Source organism: Tetrao urogallus (genome assembly GCF_951394365.1).
Source record: "Tetrao urogallus genome assembly, chromosome: 2".
Lineage (NCBI taxonomy): Eukaryota > Metazoa > Chordata > Aves > Galliformes > Phasianidae > Tetrao > Tetrao urogallus.
This window is the reverse complement of record NC_136814.1, coordinates 48,378,751-48,402,916: the sequence shown is the minus strand read 5'-3', so window position 1 is coordinate 48,402,916 and position 24,166 is coordinate 48,378,751. Positions and strand designations below refer to the sequence as shown.

The window sequence follows — 24,166 nt, the reverse complement described above, 5'->3', positions numbered from 1 at the left end:
GGGAATTTGGAACTAGATGATCTTAAAGGCCCTTCCAACCGAAAAACTATTCTATGATTTGTTCATTCTGTGATCACCCATGACACTTGCATATATTTATTTAATTCTGTAAAGTCATTAAATGTTGATGTAAGAAAGTGGTAAAATTTCTTGCTGCCCAGTCACTCATCAAGACTACTTATTCTTTCCCTCCAACATAATTTAGTTTTCAGTGTGGTATTTGCTGGATTAGGGTTTTGGACGGTTTGTGGAACATTTTTTATACTGTGCAGTGCTCAAGTGATGCAACTGCTTGTGTGGCAAATGTGTTGGTTTTTTTTCACTTTTGTTGAATTTGTTGTTCATCATTCCAGGTGTAATTGACCGATGGGAATTAATCCAGGCTCAAGCTCTAAGCAAGGAGCTAAGGATGAAGCAGAACCTTCAGCAATGGCAGCAGTTCAATTCTGACCTTAACAGCATTTGGGCTTGGTTAGGAGAAACAGAGGAAGAACTGGAGAAGCTCCGCCGCCTTGATCTCAGTACTGACATACAAACTATTGAGCTCAGGATTAGAAAATTGAAAGTGAGTTCTGTTTTTCTTTTCCATTATTTACTTCGTAAACAGACCTGAATGCAACATGTATGTTAGTGAGGTTACTGACAGTTGCAGCTGGAATGCTCTGTTTTTCACATAGCTGATGACTGAAATCAGTAATTTCAGTGTGATTTTATGAATAACCTTTTGTCAGAAAATACTAATACCAGTGGTATTTAGTATTTAATCCAAATTAATTTTTGAAATAGTAATTCTGTGGCTATTCTCTAATTCCAGAATGCATGGATAATTGATGCAGTTATCTAAGCTGATGAAAGGAAAATAAAGCCAAGTTAAATAAAATCTATTCAAGCTGGCAACAAAATAGCTATTTTCAAATAAATGCCTCTTTGGAACATATCTTGTGTGGAGGAAGGAGAGAGTGCCAAATGAGCTCTAGCCTAACTCACTGGTGTCATTCAATACAGCTTAGGGAAAAAAATGGTCTCACATTGAAATACTCTTGTTGCTTCTTCAATTTTCTCAGGTGCATCAGGATCTGAATATTGCCTTTATGATCTCTTCTGGATATTTTGCAGCTGTAAAGGTCTGCAAATGTGGTGCTCCACAGCTTCCCATTCAGTTATTAGCATCTCATAAGCTTGGGCACAAAAATGTTGGGCCAATGTCAAAATGCACTGTAACCTATGCTAGGAATGAGGTGGAAAGATAGTAAAGACTGTTTCCAATGATGATCCATTTAAAGCATATTAGTGTTGGTCTTCACTGCAGTCCAAATATAGTTCCCATAAGTACTACAGAGGTCACTGTGACATGGAGCTTTTAAGTAAATGCTGTAAACTAGGTGGAAAAGGGTACATTTCATAAGAATCCTGTCCTTATCTCACCCACTCTTGGAAAGCCCATTAGTGCCCTCCAAACCAAAAGAGGTGGGGTTTCTTTTGTGGCTTCCAATATAAACAAATCAGTTTTTATACATGTTCTGCTTCTATAAATTGGAGTAAGTTGTTTATACGCCTTGTATGTTTTCCTTTCCCTCAGTAAAAGCTTTTATTTTAAAACACTGCTGACAGCAGTTTCCACTTGAAAACATGTTGGGTTTTTTTGTTTATCAGCACAACTGAGAAGTGAGGGCAAAAGTTTTATTGTGAGCAGAAGTACAATTGTCTTACAACTCCTTCAATTTTCTTGGGCCCTCCCTGTCTAAAATATCTGAAGTATTTGCCAGATCTTCAGAATTCAACTATGACTTCAGCCTTTTAAAAGTTTAATTGGCTTGTTCTAGTTTATGCTCACAGTAAAACTTTAATAGATGTTCAACAGTGAACACTTTCAGAGTCACACAGTGAGCACAGAAATCTCATACACAGAGCAAAGGGGACTATTACAGTAAGATGCATTATGCAGTTGCAGAAGGCAAATGATTACATTCTTTTTGTACCTTCTCTGTTTGATTTTTCTGAAAGCTGCATGTTTTACTAATCTCTTTCTTCATTCTGTCCCCCTATTCCTTATCATTAAGGAGCTGCAGAAGGCAATTGATAACCGCAAGGCTATCATCTTATCCATCAACTTGTGCAGCTCAGAATTTACTCAATCTGACAGTGAAGAAAGCAAAAAACTCCAAGAGCGCCTGTCTCAGATGAACATCTGCTGGGATCACGTATGCAGTATGATCGAAGATTGGCGCTGCTCACTGCAAGATGCATTAATGCAGTGCCAGGTCTGTACTGTGTCTATTTAAATGGTCAGCATTTAACATATCAAAGATGTAAACCATATAGTTACCTGATGTGCTTATTGTCCTGTCTGGAACTTGCCCGTGCAAGATAATACAACTTCATCAAAGAGATACATGTGCACTACATGGAAGCATATGTTTCCAGAGCAATATTTTCTAAGTTTGTCATCACTTGAATATTATTCTCATATACTATTCTACACTTTCTTGTAAGTTACAGAATTCAACCTAAGCAGGACCTATTACGGGATAAACTGAAAACTTATATTTAACTTAAATTTAACTGCTGTATCTCTGCTGTATGTCTGGTGTAAACTCATCATTTACAGGATTTCCATGAAATGAGCCATGGTTTGCTGCTCTGGTTAGAGAATATTGACAGAAGAAAAAATGAGATTGTGCCCATCAATCCAAACCTGGATTCAGAAATCCTACAGGATCATCACAGACTTCTAATGGTATGGCTATAATTATCCCTTTTTCTTCCAAAGCTCATCATCAGAAAAAAATGTATCTTTCTCTTCAGAGTTAGCACTGTATATTGTGTGAGGACTCATAGCTATGGGAATGAGGTCAGCAACTAGCTTTGTCATTTCCTTCAATAGCAGAACTGGAGATTTAAAAACTCGAGCAGCCTCGCTGCTGTCTGTGTTGCTGTCATTCTGCTTTTAGTGTTTTGTTTCCCTTAGTGAGAATTTGCTACAAACAACAGAAGTATTAAGCAGTCAAAGGATGAATCACAAGCTATTCTTCAAATTTTAAGTGAATAGTTACCTATTTTACTTAGAGCTTCTCAGGCCTGGAAATGTTGATTACTTCTTTTTTCTTTACATTGCTTTAATTTCAAGTGACTAGTTTTATGAATTCTTTGCTCTTTATTTTTTTCTTTCAAAAATAAATTCAATTTAAAAAATTTGCTGCTTGCCCTTGCAATAGCAAATCAGACGTGAACTGCTGGAATCTCAGTTGAAAGTGGCGTCACTGCAAGATATGTCCTGCCAATTGTTAGTCAATGCTGAAGGCAAGGACTGCCTTGAAGCCAAAGAAAAGGTGCATGTCATTGGAAACAGACTTAAGCTCCTCTTGAAAGAAGTCATACGTCACATAAAAGACTTAGAGAAAGCTCTAGACATTTCAAGTAGTCAGTTGGTGAGTGTCTCTTTATTCCTTGCTGCTGCTTGGGCACATTTCATGCTGCTTTAACTACATTTCTCTGATCAGTGCTGTTGGCCGTTTTTTCTGTTGTTTGCGTTACTTATCAAGAATGGTACACATTTAATCCTGAATATCACAAAGAAATTGTTATAATGTAAACATTCTTGTAATTTTTTAATCCAGCAGTTTTTTGCTATTTTGTATAGCAAGTTACCAGTTATCTTGGTTTTCTCATTCTGCCATTACTGATTCAGTGAATTGGCAAAGTATGTGAGATAATTATTCTAGCTGCAGTATTGAAAATTATAATGTCAGTTTTCACCTGAAAGGAAAAAGTATTTCAATCTGAAGAAAAAAATAATAAGAGGCATAAAATAAATCCTGTAATTGGCTAACTAATCTCCCTCAGTGTTGAGCTGTACTGCAAATCTTAAGTTATCTTGTAGTTCAAGGTATTTGGGGAGTTATACATGCAAGTTCACCAACAGTGACAGGTGGCACAAAGTAAGGATTTCAAGGCTCTCTATTCACTTTCAAACTCTACATTTTATTTAAAGCCTTAGATTAGAAGAGTTCATAAGGTATGAGAGTTTGGCTGTTTTCACTTCTAGTGAGTTCTTGTCTGTTGGAGTGAAATCATGATGGTTCCTGCCTCTTCCAGTGATTAAAAGCCAATCAAAAAACCTTACTTTTTCCCTGTATTGCCCTTAGCAGAAAATGCTTCACCTAATACAATTAACTTCTAGCTATATGTTTGTTTCTCTTCAGGAGCAACAGAGACAACATGTAATTCCTGAATCTTGTAAAAATTGCTAACAAATATTAACTGTTTGGGGTGGGTTTGTTTTTGTTGTTGTTGTTTGTTTGTTTTGTTTTGTTTTGTTTTGTTTTGGAAATAATGCGGTAAAGATTTCACTCTGGGGTTATTGGGTTTTTTGAGTTTGCTTACCTGAACAGATGGTCTGATTCCATTCCTTCTGAATTTAGGATTTGTCCTCTTGGTCCTCTGCTGATGAACTAGACACATCAGGCTCAGTGAGTCCTGTATCTGGACAAAGCACACCAAGCAGACAGAGAACGGTAATTTTAAGTCATCAACTTTCTACCATCTGCTGGGTGGGAGTCTAGATGTCTACAGTAGCTCTAGCCAGCTGAAAGGCCCCCCATCTCACTTGATAGGAAAGGAAATGACATAAATTAAGAAAAAACACAGCTGCTTTCCCTGATCGTGCTGCATATCCCATCCTGCATGAAATCAGAATTGGTAAATACTATCTAAAACCAGGGCTGTCAGTGTGGTTGGTTTACCATGGTATGGCATGTCATGTCTCTTGTATTTTGCTCTAGTGATGGCAGCATCCCAAAGTCCGGTCTTGTCTGGTATAATCAGTCCTCCATTTCTGTTTGGCCTTCTCTTCAGAGAGCTGCTTCATTGAGAACCTCAATAAGAATTTCTTATTGAGGCTTTTGATGAATGGTTAAATAGAGCTGAAGGGCATACAACTTCGTTCAAAACAGCTAGCTGAACAGGACCTAACCAATGGCTGTGATGGCAGCTCTGGAGTTGCCTGTTTACATCGCTGGCACAAAATTCAAGAAATGTAGCAAATACATGCCTAGTACTTAACACTTCCATACTCTAAGCCCAAAATGGAACTGCAATTATTTTGTCTTTTTCTGCAATTCTGTTGGTTGATTACTTCACCTTTTTCTTTAGTTTATAAAAAAATCATATTTTTTTTTTTCCATTTGCACTTTTTGTAAAGCCTCCTCTGAGTTCTGTCTTGATAAACTGTATGGCTCTTGAATTACTGTTTTGTTTTTTTTTTTTACATTCACTAGTTTCCTTTTAGATTCTAGTATGAGAATGTAAAGGAATACTGGCTTTTCAAACATAAGAAAAGAACATTAATCTTTACACTTCGCTACAGAAGTCAATTTTTCAACTTTTGAATTTGAACTTAATTAATAAAAACTCTGATATCACAGATGTAACTAGAGAATCCCTGACCATAACAGGAAATAGAAAAGTGCCTTACCATAAAATCTTTTATCAAGAGTATGTAGAATTATAATAGATTGTCTGAACATTTTAATAAACATTTGTCTAATTTTTTAGTGTTCATGTACATGACTATATTTTTTTCATTTTTCTTTATAATGTATAGCTAGATTTTATGACTACTTGGGCTATATAACTAACTCAAAATTGGGTCTGCTTTTTAGGCTTCTGTTTTCTTTTCAAGTAGATTTTTGGAGGCTGCTGTGATGTTGTTTAGAATTTCTGTTCCAAATATGCTGATACTAAATAAATAAATAAATACGAATACTAAATTTCCATCAGATTGATAGTCATCTAAATTCTTTAAATATTCCAGCAATTCTAGGTGTAGGAATGTGCCTACAGTTATTTGACTTTATGGGGAAGGTGATGGAAAAGAGGCCAGACACTAGAGGGAGGCCTTTTGACCATATTTTTATCCCTGAGAATTAGTAATATTAATTTTTTTGCAAATACATTTTGAGATGTCTGTATTTCCCCATATTCCACTCAGTTTCAATTTCACATTCTAAATTCTTTCGGCTGAATTGCCAGTGTTTTTTTATTTTTTTATTTTTTTATTTTTTTATTTTTTTATTTTTTTATTTTTAAATCAGAGTTCCTGGCTAGAAATGGAACGGCTAAAGTCTTATTTGTTTCACTGTATATGTTCCAATCATTTTCATACTCAGAAACAAAGAAAAGCCAGTTTCCTTGGTTCATGGGTATCAATCATTTCATTTGATTTGTTTTTGTTTCCTTTGCTGCACTTTTAATTTAGTTTCATCAGTAGCTTGTCTTTATTTGCCTGGACTGAACATTCTTCTTTCTTTACCCCCTGTTCATTGCAAACAGCCACGGGGCAAATGTAGTCTCTCACAGCCTGGACCCTCTGTCAGCAGTCCACATAGCAGGTACCTTATTCTCCTGGTTTCCGCACTCTGTTCTAGAACCCTAAGAGGATGATGGAAATTGGCTGTGATTCTCATCTGTCCACACTTAGTCTGAAAACTTCCCTTTTTTACTAGTTTGGCAAAAAGTGCTCTCAATTATTCCATATTCTTTATGAATAGAAATACTGGCTAATTCTTGAAAATCTGCAGCTTTTGCTTCCTGGAAAGGACATGCAATAGACATTCGTTTTTCATGTGGTGAGTCTGTGTTCACACTCACAATATCTAATAATGATTTTGGCATAATTTAACAGAAATGCCAGTCGGTTCATGGCAAACACTTTTCATCATCCTCTTTACCTCTAGATATTAAATTAAGGCAGGTAATAGGCCAGTATTCTAGAAATCACAAAAACCCACAGATCTGGATGAGACATACTAACATCCGTTGGTTTTTTTTTTGTTGTTGTTGTTGGTTGGTTGGTTGTTTTTTGTTTTGTTTTGTTTTTTTCCTGTTCTGAAATGTTTTGTCCAGTTTGTGGGTTTTCAGTACATAACATTCAAAATTAAAAGTCATAATTCGAGGGGTTTTAAACTTGGGGTCACTTCCTCTCCCCGTCAGAAGACTGCAACGTAATGTGCTAATACTGCCATGACTCTTGCCTAGTGTTTGCATCCGTGTACTGCTCAGGGAGCAGCACTGCCCTATCTCTCTCTGACCAGTAGAGAGCAGACATGCAGCTACAGCTTCTTGCTTTCCACCTTGTTTCCAGCAACCTGTCATCTCTGCAGCTAACGGTGCTTCTGCGTTCTTTGTTGTTGTCAGTGTGATACGTGTACTTTCGCTCTTTCACTGATCAAATCACTAGCCTGTAGAGCTACAAAATTTAAAAAAATAACTGTAGTAAATCAACAGGCATATATACACCGTATGTATTAAGTGGAACTCTCATGCTATTCCAGCATCTTAGGCATTGAAAAGGGAACCTAAAATAATCAGAAAGTATGAGCAAGATACATTTGTACTTACAGTTATAAGTCCTAACGCTCATTTATTCTCCATATAAAAACATGCACTACATTTTAATTGCAACTCCCATTGAAGAGAAAGATTTGATGTTGGAAGGAAAGCAACATGACATTTAATACAGAGATTGAGCAATAGCCAGGCAGCAAAAAATACTTTGAGGTTACTATTTTTTTCCGTAAGCAAAATAAGTGTTTTATTAATCAAAATATGAATTAAAAAATGAGTAAAATACTTACATTTGGATGTTCTCATAGACATTTATTTTTAAAAAATTGTTTGCTCTGTAAGTATGGCTAGCTACTGTGAGTGGTGTTGTAGTTGCAAAACTAACAGCACATAACAGCAGATAGAACAGATAAAGCATCTTTGACTGCTTCCACAGACATTAAGATTCTGTCTTGCTTTTAGGGATTTTTTTTTTTTTTTTTTTTTTTTGCCTTTGAAACATAATGAAACCACATAGAAAATAGGTGACATACATACATACCATCTTTCTGCCTGTAAGAGAAAGAGAATTTTTCCAGCTCCATCTGCTATGAAGCTTGGCATTCTGTTTCTTACAGGGAATGGGAAAAGGGAAGAGTGGGGCTTTACTGTGCAGCCATTAACAGCTAAGAGGAATGGAGAGTGTCTGTGGCAGATAAGCATGCTTGCGCTAGCAACACTGTACTCAAGAAACATACTGTGTTCATTCTTCCCCTCTCCTGTATGGTCCAACAGCCTATGCCAACCTGTTGAGAAGATTTCTCGCTGTAGGTGTGAGCAGCTGGCTCAGAGCACAGCTAGCACTGCTTTGCTGCTTTGAGATCAGCCTTTATTCTAGCAGTGGCATTGGTGCGGCACCTTTCAGATCAAGTCTCTCCAGCACTGTTTATTAACACATCTTGTAGCAATACAAAACAATGTTCAATTTGTCATTCAGACAAGCATGGAATACGAATGAGTCACTGCTGAATAGGAAGTTTAATCAAATGCGCAAGCCAGACAGGTTGTGGTTGATGTATAATGTGGTTTTAACTGATAAAGCAGTACAAGCTGTCACTGTGTTCTTTAATATTTTGACATGCCTCTGATCAGAGTATTTTGTGTTTGATCTTGCACTGGATCAGCAAACCCTGTTAGAGTTTAGTATACAGGAGAACTCAAGTCAGTTTTAAAATGTGTATCACATAGGTGGTTGTGAAAGGAAGTTCATTTAGGGATCATGTTTTGCGTATACCAAATGTGCTATCGCTTTGCCTTTCCATTATCAAAGCAGAAAGAAAAAAAAAAAAAAAAGCCTATGCAGTGTGATGCTAAGCAAGTTGTAAGTAACACTGTGGATTTAATTAAACACTCCTTTGAGAGGTATTAGTGTTGCTGCATTAAGTGGGAAAAGCAAATCCAAGAAGCAGCTCCTCTTCCTTCATCAGCATAATAGAGCTGTCGTAAATGCATACCTGGATCTGTGCCTGTGGATTTTTTGAGGTAATTAAAATGTTAAAAAGATTAAAATAATTGTTCAATTTGCTCAGGACTGTTTACATTGTCTCTCTTGAGCAGCTCTATTCATGTCTTGGCGCCACAGTGCCAACCTCCATTTCCTGCTCTGCCCAAGCCTTCCCAAATGACTAGTGGATGTTTAAAGGTCACTTGCTGTTCTTGGAGCAGACCAGTCCTCAGAACTCTTCATGGCTTTGGCCACAAAACGGCAGTCATTGCCATGCAGTAGTTTAGATAGGAGCTTTTCACTTGGATTGTCATTGTTATTCTCCCTGCTCTTTCCTTTATTCTCGCTTACTGTTTGTTAAAATTCTTATTTAACTACCTATATGAGCACTTGTCTCTTCTAAGCCAGGGTGAGATTGGAGTCACATGATTGTGAGAGGTAGGCAGAGAAGTGAATTCGTAACTCAGCCAACCACAGTCGCTTTTAGAGAGTCTCAAGCCGACAAGAGGAATCATTGCATGCTCTCAAGGGCAGAACATCATACCACCTCATAACTTTAGTGAGCTCCATCTTAATAAAATCATCATCAGTGGAGTTGGTTTCTTTTCACAGCTATTTTACATCATTGTCTTTTACCTATTTGTCGAACAACAGCTCTAAATTTCTTTCTTCACTACCATCAGTGTGAACTTCCAAATGTATAGCAGAAGGTTTTATTGCTACTTTGCATACTGTAATCTTAAATTCTTTCCTATACTTCTAAAGCCTATATCTGACCACTGAAGTCATCGACCACTGAGGTCGTCACCCACTTTTCTTTGTGTAATAAGCCAATCCTAGTTTGTATTTACAAAGACTTTCATCTTCTGTCATCCTAAAAATTAATTTTGCTGTTCTTACATTCTGTGCAGCACTCTTTTCATAAATGTATTAAATTCAGACTCATCTTTGATTAACTCCAGTAATAACATTCTACTATCCCAGTAGTGACCCTCAATATGACTGTTGTCTCCTTACCACTTGCCCATTAAACTCCATTTATTCTTATAATTTGCTTGAATGATAAATTCTTCTGTTATAATATTTCAGATGTTTTCTGCAGTCCAGATGGATTAGTTCAACCATATTTTTCTTCTCAGAATAAATAAATAATGATTTAAAAAAAAAAAAAAAATCAGTCATCTTTAAGTGCAGGTACTCATCTGAGATGAAATTAAAGTTCAATTTGCTCGTCTGATCTATAGCTTGGTAAATTAGGTTCTCCTCTCTTGAAATGCTTCAGAAAGAGCTTCAATTTCTCTGACATTAGAAAAACTCCCACAGTAAGAGTAACTATTGGTTGCAGTTCTGAGTTTAGTTAATGAGATTTCTTGGCATGAAGAAGCTTACAGTTGACCAGACCTGCAGCTGTGCCTCCAACTTCGTTTAGTTGTCAGGAATTGTCCTTGGAGCAAGTAGCAGGTGGTCTTACTTCCTTTCCTTGAGAAACAGCAGCCAGTATGACAAATGGTAGAGCATTCAGATGAGAGACAGCAGAAGATAGATGCAAGAGAAGGAAATTACATTTTTCTCAAAAATAGTAAACAGTACTTCAGCTTTCCCTTCTCCTATTGCAGTAAATAGGATATTGGCCCCTTCTCTATAATGATCATTTTTTGTTAATAGTGTATGTATATTTTTAACCCTCTTTCCTTACCAAATCCATTAAACACTCTAAGCTGAACATTCAATTTTTCAGCTAATTATGTCCATTACAGACGAGTACCTGCAATAAACTGTGACAGTACAGCACTTGAACTTTTTAGAACTCACCCTCTGAAGATGTTTTCATGTTTCATTCATTGTTTGTTGAATTTTTTCCATCCAGTATTAGAAACTGTTGTTCAACATCCTACTCCACTGCAGAAGAAGTATTTTGAGATTCTTTGACATAAAGTGTTAATTTTTGAAAGAAAATCTATAGCCAGTTATGCAGTTCACACATACTTACACTCTTTCTTCCTGTCTGTAGTGATGGTGTTTGGTTAGGGTTGGTTGATTGGTTTTGCTTTAAGTAAATCATAAAACAAACTGTTTGACTGCAGCAATAGGAAAAGCCTAAAAAACAAAAAGATAGATGATTTTGATTCTGCTTTAACAGAAATGCCTCCTACTGCCCCAGAATAACTCGATCAATGGAGGATCAATGAAGAAAATTCACACTTTACTCATTATGAAACAGCTGTTACCAGCTACAGAAATATAGCCTTTTTTATGCTTGGAAGGTAATTAAGCACTCCTTGTTCCCTTCGTTCCTACCTCAGCCCATGGACTCTCTGTCTTGGCGTTCTTGGACAGTAAAGTTCTGATCTAATTGAACTTTAATATGGAATGCTCTGATGCTGTTAAATGTGCCATATCCTTTCAGTGTGTTCTTTTTAATATGTGATCTTGCATAATTCAATAAGCAGCTTTCCATCCAGGCAACAATAACATGGATCCAAACAGTATGTGATTTTTCGTTTTGATCTTCACTCCTTCCTGAGATATTTAAGTCAAGTTAATCATTTAACTTACTCAAGTTTTCTTTGTATCTGTTGATCGAAACAAACTCTATGAAGTGTCTGGCTTTCTTGGAGTCAACATATTAGGATGATACATATGTATGAACAAGACATAAAAATAATCTCAAGCACAGAAAGAATTATTTCCTGATCATGTGTGAAGGGGGCCTGATATAGTTTTGAAGTTGATATTTGGTCTTTGCATGCTTTTTCACATCAATTCAGATTCGATTTGAAAGGGGAAGGGGAAGGCAGGGAGATACCTTGAAGACCTATTTGCATGACTGAGGAGAATTTAACCTTGTCCAGCAGGCCTGATCTCCTATACCTTTAAGTTGAAACTAAGTACATCAATGAGTATCTTTATCTCTTATAGTCATCTATAGGCTTTCTCAGGCTTCATAACCACAGGAAGCATACACAATTTTATAGTAACATGTCTATTGCAAAATTTGCAACAATGTTTGCATGGAAGAATTCTTGAAACTAATGATGTAAAGGCTGTAAATTCTTCTATTTTTATCTAGCTAAAATACAATATTTTTCCATCATTCTAATGTTAACTTGCAGAAATTCTCTTTTCAGTACTTCACTTACTCAAAATCTGTTATCCGTATATTAGAGCTTTGGTAGTTTCAGTCAGAAGGGAAAATGTGAAATTTGTATCTCTGTCTTTTATTAAAAATATCTTGTATTTTTATGCTTAAATTGAAGTGTCCCTTTGGGAATGTTTGGAAATGTCTTCTATTGACATATGATAGATGTATGCCACACACATCCATAAGACAAAAGGGGAAAATCACTCAGATGGTGAGGGTATCTGGTCAGTTGAGCAAATAAATTTTAACAGCTGATTCAGTGCAAGATTCAAAATACAATGTACTTTGTATAAAATGAATCTCTACTGCCTGGAGACTGGTGTATTAATTAACTGAATATTGACATAAGGATCTTATTTCACTATACACTGAGGAATATAAGGAAATGAATTTAGAAACTTCTGACAACCAAATGCAGTTTCCGTTTTAAAAGAGGAGGATTGTTTTTTAGGCAGTGTGTAGTGAACGTATGTGACAAGCATGTTTATTTTCTATATCTCAATGCTCTAAGTGGAGAGTCTTCCCTATAACTGATGAAGGGGCACGTTATTCACCATTCTGTAGTGAATATTTGATGTTTTCATATCCAGTCCAGACATATGAGATCTCTTAAGACTGTTGGGGAGTGTTCAGTGAAAAATAACTCCGCTGTTTTCAGTCAGTGTGTACAAATCCTAAACCAGCCTTCAGGGATAGCTGAGTACCCAGGGGCAACTTCTGCTGCAGCAATGTTTTACTCACCTGTCCATTTTCTTTTCTCAGGTCCATAAGAGGTGGCTCAGGTTCCTCCCCTTCTGAGGCTGGGCGAGCATGGCAGCACCCATCCTTCTTCCTCAGAGTCCTCAGAGCTGCTCTGCCACTACAGCTCCTTTTGCTGCTCCTGATCGGACTGGCTTGCCTGGTTCCAATGACTGAGGAGGACTACAGCTGTACAATGGCCAACAACTTTGCCCGCTCTTTCCATCCCATGTTAAAATACATGAATGGTCCACCCCCGTTATGAAGTTGTGAGACAGCAGGTGATCTTGCTGGAGTAGTAGCCAGGAGGCAGTGTGGTTTTAAAAAGTGACAACATTCAGTGTGGTAGCTTTACATATCTGCTGTTGCCACCACAGTGTCTGTATCGTTTTCTACTGGCACTCAGTAACACATCAGTCCATCAGTTCCAAACTGCAGAACGTATTACCTGAGTAGCATTGTTTCAGTATTTACATCCTGGGCACCAAGGAGGATGTGATGTGTGTGGGGGTTAAATATCCTTCAGTCCATCATTCTGGATCTTTTAGCCACTTAATACCCAGGTCATTGCCCTGTACTATGCATAGCTGAGAACTGGATACTGTAGATCCTTTCCTGTGTGCTGCTCTATATGAGCCATTAGCCTGTCTTCGTTAATTGCCCTCTCAGTATCTACAGTAAATAAAATAGCCAGTGCTAAAGAACTTTTAGAGCCTTTGTAAACATACAATTTTAAAGGATCTTATATGGCAGTGTATTATCCCCTGTGATTTCTGTTTTGGGCATGGTGTTCTAACCTTTGCTTTGGATGTACAAGGTGTAAATCTGTTAAGCACTTTTTTAAGGTTTAAAAAATGGATGTAATAAATGAGATCATAAAAGGTTTTATGAAGAAAAATGTTGAATGTCGAGTTGAAAAACAAAGAACATATTTATGTATGTACAGTTTGCTAAGCCAAGTTTTGTTTGTATTGATTTCTTTGCATTTATTATAGATACCATAAAATATTTTGTCTACGTGCTTTTTAAGGACAACTGTGAGAGCCTCTAAGTTTAGAATATGTATGGTATAAAGAAAAATAGCTGCACTTCTAAAAATAATTAAAAAATGCTATAACAAATTAGCAGTATTGAGTATATGTTAGAATAAGGTCATCTGGATAACGTCTCAAGTGGTGATATACAAGGCAAAGTGCTATGTCTACTGTAGAATAATACTAGCTGAACAACAGCATTTAGAGGAGCCAAAATAAAGCTCCCTTTTCGGATAAGTGTAGTATTTTCTTGGAAAGGATACCGTACGTCAACAAGGTATCTTCAGTGTCTGAGACCTAGACTTGGATTGATACAAGTATATATTCTTCTGCAGTCTTAGTTTCTTTCATTGATATTCAGAAGTTATGCTGTCTATAATCACTATTTGAGTAGACAAAGATAAATAATACACTTTTAAAGTATAAAAATGAGCTGTTATTTGCTTAAGGATTCATAAAATTAACCTTTCCTCTCTTTTTTGATATCATTCTCTATGGTAACATAACTTATGGGAATGGTAATCAATGCACCTACATTAATAACTTCATAGTTAGCTCACTTTACAACTGTTAGTCCAGATCTCTGTATTCTTTGGACATTCCTTCATCAGCCAGTGGTTTTGATGGCTGAGTTTTTGTTGGGTGGTTGCTGCTTCTTTTTTTTTTTTCTCTTTCTTTTCTTTTTTTTTTAAAGGAAAGCATTATTTATACTGAAAAGGCTAATTTACTGAGAAGGTTGCCTCCAATTCATGTTTTCCAGTCTATTGTTTGTGATCTCATGGAAGGAGATGTTATCTGAAAGGTAGTTGTGATTATCAAACTACAGAAGAGAGCTTTATCTGCTGAAGGAAGCAAGAAAAAAATCACAAGTGAAACCTGTGTTTGTTTCTTATGATATTTAAAAACTGGAGAGGCAAGGAGGTTTGAAGGCAGGTGTTTAGGAGGAAGAGGAGAGTACAAGGAAAAGAGTTTTGTTTCAGTGATTTTGGTGCAATTAATAGAGTATACCAGAAAATAGAAAGGGTAGCACCTGGCATGTTTAAATTGCAATCTGACATTTGATTTTTGCCAGCTACTTTGCCATTCTGTAGTCCCTGCTTTTTGAAATCTCTAATTATGTGCACGTATGACCCATTCAGAACTGAATTTTTTACATTTTGACACAGCATCCTCCTTCTCTACAGCTCTCTCTAATTCCAGGCAGCAAGATGATGCTGAAAGTGCTGCAAATCCCTACACTTTATGGAGGAGCAGTGTGAACTGTTGCTTATTTTAGTTGGTGGTGTTGACCATTTTCCAGTGTGTACCTCCTTGGCTCATCCTTGCCCTGCAACTCATATCTGAACTTGCAGAATGGATGAAAAAGGGTGTCCTGCTTAATGGAGGCTATAGGGGTGAGCAGAATTGGGGTGTTTTGTTTTTTTTTTTTTTTTGATTGTTTACTTATTGTACTCAGCTTCATCCTGATTTTTTTTATTTCTTATTGCATTTATTGTCCTTGGAGAATATTTTTGCGCTAAAGAATTTAGTATAAGAGAGAAAGAGTAATGTTGGTTTGTTGGTTCAGATTAACATATTTATATAAAATTCTTTCCATACTAACCGCCCAAGGATATTTGAATCCTTTGGCCAGCTGTCACAGCTGTTTCTGCATTTTTTGCCATTATTAATTACATCACTTCTCCATGTTTCCTCCTTCAGCCTGTATTGCTGTTTCATCTACTTACATTTTGCTTGTCATTCATTTCTATGTAGACTCCATTTATTTCCCTCTGTCCCTCCCTGAGTCCTATGTCATTCACCTTTTTGATTTCAGAAGAGAAAATCTCTACCACTTAAATTGGTTTGAGAAATAGTCTCCTCAAAAGGGAGTTTCCTACCCCCAAGCTGATTCCATTATGACTTCAAATGTGTCTTTTTCAGAACTGGATATTGATCCTCAAAACTGGCATGAAGCAGGCAAAAATAAAACAAATGCCCAGCTGTTTCTCAGGCTCCCATTAAAGCACATTTCATCCAATGAATACCAGTGACTTGAAGACTGCAAAGCAAGGCAGGTGACATCAGCATATGTGTTGATAACTACTTCATGTACTATGGGAAATGAGGCAAGTTTAGAGGAAAAAAAGGACTCCCAGAATATCTTCAATTATTACAGCCTGTGACATTAGCCAACTTTGCAGCCTAGGAGTTGTCTAGCTGAGGTGAGGTTGCTCTTTCTGCCTATCTTTATTTCATAGATTCACAGTAACACACAATAGCCAGGGTTGGAGGGTAGCCCTGCTGGCTTCTCCTCTTCTGATGGAGCCTAGGATACCATTTGATTTCTGAGCTGAGAGGGCACGCTACTGGCTCATGTTCAGTTTTTCATCTACCAAGACCCCCAGGCCCTTCTCTGCAGGACTGTTCTCAAGGACTGCTCCTTTCAGTCTGTATGGATGCTTGGGATTCTCCCAGCCCGAGTGCAAAATCTTGCACTTTGCTGTGTTGAACCTCATTAGGTTCACCCAGGCCCACCTTTCCAGCCTGTAGAGGTCCCTCTGAATGGCATCCCTCCCTTGAACCGTGTAAACTGCACCACTCAGCTTGGTGTCGTCACCAAACTTGCTGAGGGTGCACTCGATTCCATCATCAGTGTCATTGATGACAATGTTAAAGAACACCGGTCCCAAGACAGAACCCTTGGGGACGCCGCTCATTACTGGCCTCCACCTGGACTTAGAACCATTGATGACCACCCTCTGTCTGCAGCCTTTTAATCAATTTCTTATCCATCAAGTGGTCCACCCATCAAATCCACATCCCGCCAATTTGCAGAGAAGAATGTGATGGGGGACCATGTTAAAGGCTTTGCTCAAGTCCAGGTAAATGACATTGGTCACCTTTCCCTTGTCCACCAATGCTGTCACTCCGTCATAAACGGCCACCAGATTGGTTAAGCATGACCTTCTCCTGCTGAAGCCATTTTACTGGGAGGCTGTCCTACAGGAGTTAGATTTTAAAGCTTTTTAAGAAATGTACATACTAGAATTCAAGATGCCCTGCCTTTATTCTTCAGTTATTTACTCTCTATAGCAGATGACCAATTCACAGATCAGAATCTGTAAATAGACAGGACTGAATTCTGGTAACATGCTTTGATTCTTGGCTGCAAGACCTGGGGGAAAGTGATAAAGAAGTTGTCAAAATCTGGGACCATCCATAGAATCATAAAATGGTTTATTATGGAAGGGATCCTTAAGATAATCTAGTTCTAACCCCCCTCCTATAGGCAGGGACAACTCCCTTTAGACTGGGCCTGGCCTTGAATGCTTCCAGGGAGGGGGCATTCACAGCCTCAGTGGACAACTTATTCCAGTGTCTCATCTTCACAGTAAAGAATTCCTTCCTTATACCTAGTCTGAATCTACCCTCTTCCAATTTAAAACCATTTCCTTTTTCCTGTCACTACATGCCCCTATAAAACGTCTCTCGTCATCTTTTGTAGGCCCAGTACAGGTACTGGAAGGCCGCTATAAGGTCCCTCTGGACCCTTCTCTCCTCTAGGCTCAAGTGTACCAACTCTCAGCATGTCCTGGTGCAGGAGGTGCTCTAGCCCTTTGATCATCTTTGTGACCCTCCTCTGGACCTGCTCCAACAGCTTGATGTCCTACTACTGGGGGACACAGAACTGAATGCAGTACTCCAGGTGAGATCTTATGAGAGCAGAGTAGAGGGGCAAGATCGCATCCCTCAACCTGCTGGTCATGGTTCTCTTGATGCATCCCAGGATACAGTTGGTCTTCTGGGCTGCAAGTGCATATTGTCCACTCATGCTGAATCTTTTATCAACTGCCACTATGAAATTCTTCTCCTCAGGGCTGCTCTCAAGCCATTCTCCACCCAACCTGCACCTGTGGTTGGGATTGCTCCAACCCAGGCTCAGGACCTTGCATTTGGCTTTGTAGAACTGACTTGGGCCCACCTCCCAAGCCTATCCATGTCCTTCTGGATAGCATCTCTTCCCTCTAGCATGCCAACTGCACCACTCAGCTCGGTGTTGTTGCAAACTTGCTGAGGGTGCTTTTGATCTCACCATCTGTTTCACTTACAAAGATGTTAACACCAGTCCCAGCACAAATCTCTGAGGAACACCACTCTTCACTGGTCTCTGCTCAGACACTGAGCCTTTGACTGCAACTCTGTGAGTGCAAACATCCTGCCAATTCCTTATCCAGCGGGTGATCAATCCATTTTTTCTCCAATTTAGCAACCAGAACATCAGGCAGGACAGTGTCAAGTGCTTTGCACAAGTCTAGGTAGATTACATCAGTTGTTCTTCCTTTATCTGCTGACACTGTTACTCAATCATAAAAGGCCAACTTTTGTCAAGCATGTCAAGATTTGTCAAGCATGACTTGCCCTTGATGTAGCCATGTTGTTTATCATCAATAACCCCATCTTTATTTTGCATGTGCCTTTGGGAGGATCTGCTCCATAATCTTGCCAGGCACAGAGGAGAGACTGACTGGCCTGTAGTTATCTGGATCTTCTTTTTTCTCCTTCTTGAAAATGGGGTTATGTTTCCCCTTTTCCAATTAGTAGGAAGTTCACCAGACTGCCATGACCTTTCATATATGATGGATTATGGCTTGGCAACTTCATCTCAGTTCTCTCAGAACCTAATCTCATTGTGTACCAATGTAAATCTCATTGTAAATCTCATTGGGTGCCATGGATTTGTTCACCTTCAGGTTCTTTAGATGGTCTCAAATCTGACCTTCACTTACAGCAGGCAGAGTATTTAAGCCTAGAGAAAATGAAATTGATGTAGACTCTGCATCTTGGCAAACAGCAGCTAAATTATCTTTTGTCCCATTTTCTATTCATAATTGTAGAATAGCTTAAGTTAGAGGAAATGTTAAAGATTATCCAGTTCTAATCCCCTGCAATGGGAAGGGCTGCTACCCACCAAATCAGGCTGCCCAGGGCCGCATCCAACCTGATCCTGAACACCGTCAGGTGTTTCCTGGGGCAGCCTGTGCCTGTGCCTCATCAGTATAGTAAGAAAAGAATTTCGTCTTGACATCTTGACTCCCACAAATTTTCTTCATGAGAGAGGAGCTCCGGCCCTCTGATAATCTTCGTGGCTCTCATCTGGATCCGCTGCAACATCTCCATATCTTTATTGTGTTGTGGGCCCAAGGCGTAGACAAATGACTCAGGATGTGGCCTCATGAGCTGGCCAGTCCTCTGTTGTTGCAGCCCAGCATACAGGAGGCCTTCAGGACTGCAAGATCACGCTGCTGGTTCATGTACAGCTTTTTGTCCATCGGGTTCCCCGTGTCCTTCTCCATAGGTTTGCTGTCAGTGAGTTCTTCTCCCCACCTGTGTTCTTATCTAGGATTGTCCTGACTCAAGTGTAACACCTTGTACATGCCTTGCTGAATCTCATTAGATTCTCATGTGCCCACTTTCTGAGCCCTTCCACATCCCCCTGGATGGCATCCCCTCCTTCTAATGTATCAACTGCACCACTCAGCACCTCTCTACTATTGAATATGCAATGACTGCTTTTGAGGTGTAATCACTGTTGCAGCTTGACGAATCTTGCAGTTGTGAACCCTGCATACTGACTTAAAGCCTTAAAGTTGCCTCATAACTAATGGGTGTTTAAAGGCATAAACTAGTAGCTTAGTAACTCCTCACTGAATGATAATACTAAGACATCATCTGCACTATTCCTGTGCTCTGTTCCATCAGTGTTAACAGCTTCTTGCCCAAAGAAGAGCAACAAGACTTGTGAAGGTCTTGGAGAATATGCCCTGTGAGGAGAGATAGAAGGATCTAGGGCTATTCAGTCTGGGGAAGGGGAGACTGAGGGGAGACCTTGTTGCTCTCTTCTAATACCTGAAATGTGCTTACAGCAAGAGCGGGGTTTGTCTCTTTGCACTGGTGACAGGTGACGAGGGGAAATGGCCTTAAGTTTGCATCATGGCAAGTTTAGATTGGATATCAGGAAACACTTATTTACAGAAAGGTTTGTTAAGCACTGGAATAAGCTCCCCAGGGGAGGAGGTTGAGTTGCCATGCCTGGATGGCTTTAGAATGGATGTTTGGATGTGGTGCTCAGGGGCAAGATTTAGCAGATGGTTGCTTGGGTAGTATGGTTAGGTCATGGTTGGACTCCTATGTTTAAGGCCTTTTCCAAACTGAGTGATTCTATGATTCTATGATTCAGTCTGCAGCAGATCAATAGTCTGTTTTCACTGGTTTGCCGCCCTTCCAGGTCCCCTGTAAACACCGTCAGTACCTTCAGTCTGGCTTTCTCCTTCCTTAGAGCTTACTTCTACAGCTGACTATTAAACAAGGACAAACTAGCTGCGGTTGTCACATGAACAGTCATCCCCAGCCCTCAGAGTCTTGTGCTCTTTGTGGTTGAGAAATCTGTTTATAACTGATAGCATCTCTCAACATGATCAACATCATGAGTGTGTTTTCAAAGGCATAAAGAAACACATCGCTCATGGTCTTCAAACCACAGATGCTATCAGTATTTAGTGAGTGTAGGAAGATTCTGGGAAATAAGATCAGAGTTAAGAAGAAATGCACGTTGTAAGCAAGAGATGGAAAAAATTCTAAGAACGTACAGAAATGAAGATAGGGAAGAAGTAAAAGATTGTCAACATTCATGCTTACTTATGATTCCTATGTTTAATATGATATTTAAAGCAATGGATTTAGGAAAGCAAAAGAGCAGGGAGTGCCACCACAGTGAGGTAAGATTTGTGTTTAAGTTGGGTAGCTTGATGATAAAATTGTACAGCACTTGCAGCAGTCAGTTGCAGAATTCATCTGAAGACGTTGTTGCCTACACTGGGGAGTGGGAGAGCTGGAAGAAAGGCAGTATTTATGTTTTGGTTTTGGGAAAAGAGGTTTCCATACACAAGACTTCTGTCCAATAACCTTGATATCACCTCAGTAGTCCGGGTACTGGCTAGCTATTTCAAACCTTGGCAGCAATGTTGTGAAATGCACTGCTGCTAACTGAACTCTGTTATTGTGTTATTTGGCCATAATTAGACTGAGAACTGGGTCTTGTTATGAAGACAAAATGGCTTAAAAAAAAAAAAAAAAAAAAGTGGGAGATTTAGATCGGATATAAGGGAATGGTTTTTTTGTGTGTGTTTTTTTTTTTTTATAAGGGTTGTGAAGGACTGAAACAGGTTGCCCAGAGAGGTGGCAGATGCCTTGATCCTAGAGACATTCAAAGTCACAGTGGAGGGGCTCTGAGCAACCTGATCGAGCTGTAGGTGTCTCTGTTCATTGCAGGGGAGTTGTAATAGATGACCTTTAAAGGGTACCTTCCAATTCAAATGATTCTACAATTCTGTGACACAAAAATGAAAAACCTATATTTGGGAGAAGTTGTGTTTGTTTTTATAATGTTAAGAGTTTTGGAATATTCAGAAAATATTCCACAATAAAACATTATATGGGAATGCTTTAGGGGATTAATTTATCTTCCCAAAAATCTGTGAAACAAGATAAAAGGAAATGAGTAACTGCAAGCTTAAGCACTGACAAATTGTAATAGATCAAACCCTGGTTAAGTGATAGGAATCTGAATTATATTAAATAATTGGTCTGAAAGCAGATAGGAACTGGTCAACTGTGACTTTTATTGTTTACTTAATATAGTGTTCAGAAATAGAAGTGGTTAAAACTGCTTGGCTGAGTAAAAACCTATTTAAAGACCTGAGGTGTAATATAGATCTGATCTCAGTGAGATCTGAACAAAACAATGACATGTTTAGTTTTTGGAAAAGTAGGGAGATTTTAGGGAAGTGTTGTCCACTTCCTGTATCAGAAGTATACTGGGAGAAGAGATGTAAACCAGTGAGCCCTTCTCTCTCTGGGATGGTGCAGATGTAGATGAAGTGTGCACAGAGGCTACTCAGAACAGAACAGAACAGAACAGAATCACAGAACAGAACAGAATCACAGAACAGAACTGTAGGGGTTGGAAGGGACCTCCTGAGATCATCGAGTCCAACCCCCCTGCCAAAGCAGGTTCCCTACACCAGGTTGCACAGGTAGGCATCCAGGCAGGTCTTGAACATCTCCAGAGAAGGAGACTCCACCACCTCCCTGGGCAGCCTGTTCCAGTGCTCCGTCACCCTCACCGTAAAGAAGTTCTTGCGCATGTTTGTGCAGAACTTCCTATGCTCCAGTTTCTGGCCATTTCCCCTTGTCCTGTCTCCACTCACCACTGAAAAGAGTCCGGCCTCACCATTCTGCCCCCCACACCTTAGATATTTATAGACCTGGATCAGGTCCCCTCTCAGTCTCCTTTTCTCAAGGCTGAACAGACCCAGTTCACTCAGCCTTTCCTCATAGGGGAGATGCTCCAGGCCCTTCACCATCTTCGTGGCCCTCCACTGGACTCTTTCCAAGAGATCCCTGTCTTTTTTGTACTGGGGAGCCCAGAACTGGACACAGTACTCCAGATGAGGTCTTACCAGGGCAGAGTAGAGGGGGAGGATCACCTCAGGTCAGGCATGTAATTCCTGCAAGACTGATTATATTAAAGTATTGGGGTTTTTTCTTCATTCCACTGTTTTTAGAAAGAGGAAAGCTACCAGGGTCCACCTTTTATGGGAGTGCTCATAAACAAGAAGGAGATTTGTGTTTGCATTATTCTCTTTATAAATATTTCAAGCCATTGTATCAGAGTCTCCTGACCATTGCACTGCAGGTTAAGCCACATGGCAGTAATTCAATTTGAACTCCTTCTGTAAAACTCAAAGTATTGTGCAACCAAGTGTGCAAACCATGGGGTAAAGCAGTGGGGAAAAAAAAAAACACCAGAAAAAAGCATGATGCTGTAAAACTGTGGTTGAGGTACAAGGAAGAAATTGTAGAGCTGAAGATTCTTTTCTGATTTTTAGGTTAAATATAAGTGAAAAATAATCCTACAAAGGCAGACTGGAACACAAACTTCTCTGTTTTCATGTGAATGTTTAAATCTCGTAAGCATTTTTGGAGTTTTCAGACTTTTAGGTACCATACCATAAAGGAGCTGATGGGTACAATTTTTTTCTCACTTGTAGAGTATAATGCACTTGTTTCACCTTTCTGTGGACAACAAAATCTCAGGATGTGAGTAGAAAACAAGAGAGACAGCTGACAAGGCTCAAATCTTTCTGCCTTAGAAGAGAGCATTCAGTCTTTGTGTGTACAAGAGCCAAATATCTTACAAACATTTACTGAAAGTCTGCCTGAAATGCATATTTTTCAGCAGTGTGCACTGGAATGGTGCACAAATTTGTAGGGATGGAAAACAGAAGATAAATTTTATATCATCACCCACATGCAGCAGAAATGAAAGCATTGCAGATTGACACCCAAATACTGCAGCTAAAAGCTCTTATAGGGACATGAAAGCAGGTTAGGTTTGCCTCTCCTCATATGAGTGTCACTCATATGAGTGTCAAATATTATTTTAATGTTCAGTTTTCCTGAAGACTTTATGTACATTTTTACATTTGGTCTTCTATATCTGCAGGATGTCACAGTGAATGACAATAAATGGAGCTCTGCTGAGTGTAAAACAGACCATGCAAGCAGTGCCCTTCTGTGAGCATTCCTTCTCTGTGCACATGCTGATGTGTCTTATTTTACATTTGGATTTTTATTTTCTCTTCATTGTTTGGCTAGTGGACATAAACATAATACAAGCAGAGATGCAAGACTTAGCCAGCCTAAGAGCTTCTCCACAGGGTTTTTAATGTAGCAGTATCTGGATGAAAAAAAAAAAAAGAAATTAATCATCTAATTTTGAAGAATAACAGTTGCAACCTGGTATAATTAAATGGTTTTTGTTGTTGTTGTTTTTGTATTTATTTGTTTGTTTGTTTCATTTGTTTCATGCTCTGTACTGACTGGCTGTAGCGGAACACTGTGCAGCATAATCATAAGGTTTTTGTTACAGAGGGAGAGTGCCACTGACAGAGCACCATGTTGTAGCCTGTGATTAAACTGATATTCACAGTTTATTGCAAACAAGGAGATTGCCTTAAGTAACAGAAAAGCAAAAACTATCAGGTAAGTTCTTTGGTTATACATTAACCACTCCATACCTTCTAATTATTTAAATAGAACAAAACATGCCAGAACAAGACATGCATCATTTGCATGCTTGGAAAGAAAGAAAGAAAGAAAGCACGTGGTGGAGAGCCCCCTGCAAATGACTGTGTGCATGTTCATGGGCTCCGCTGAGGGAACAGCATCTGGGGAAGGCAGCTGTTCTGCAAGGGCTCATGTATATATAGAGAAAAGAAAAGTGGTGGGCCCACTAATAATGAGACATGAATTTCAGCTCTTAGAGGCCTGCAGTGAAACAACCAAACTGAAAATTCTCATTGTGGCATAATTTCTCAAATG

General features: G+C 38.9%; 1 protein-coding gene across 1 annotated transcript in view; it reads left to right on the top strand.

Annotated features, from left to right (window-relative positions):
• Positions 1–12,972, top strand: part of LOC306958932 (nesprin-1-like) — a gene marked incomplete at both ends in the record, with an annotated part of 33,864 nt that extends 20,892 nt beyond the window's left edge. Inside the window, 7 exons of the mRNA XM_079550557.1 lie at positions 354–565; positions 2,061–2,261; positions 2,609–2,737; positions 3,216–3,428; positions 4,422–4,514; positions 6,331–6,389; positions 12,732–12,972. Of these exons, the coding sequence (XP_079406683.1) occupies positions 354–565; positions 2,061–2,261; positions 2,609–2,737; positions 3,216–3,428; positions 4,422–4,514; positions 6,331–6,389; positions 12,732–12,972 (1,148 nt within the window). The remainder of the gene's footprint in view (positions 1–353; positions 566–2,060; positions 2,262–2,608; positions 2,738–3,215; positions 3,429–4,421; positions 4,515–6,330; positions 6,390–12,731) is intronic.
• Between the last annotated feature and the right edge of the window lie 11,194 nt (positions 12,973–24,166).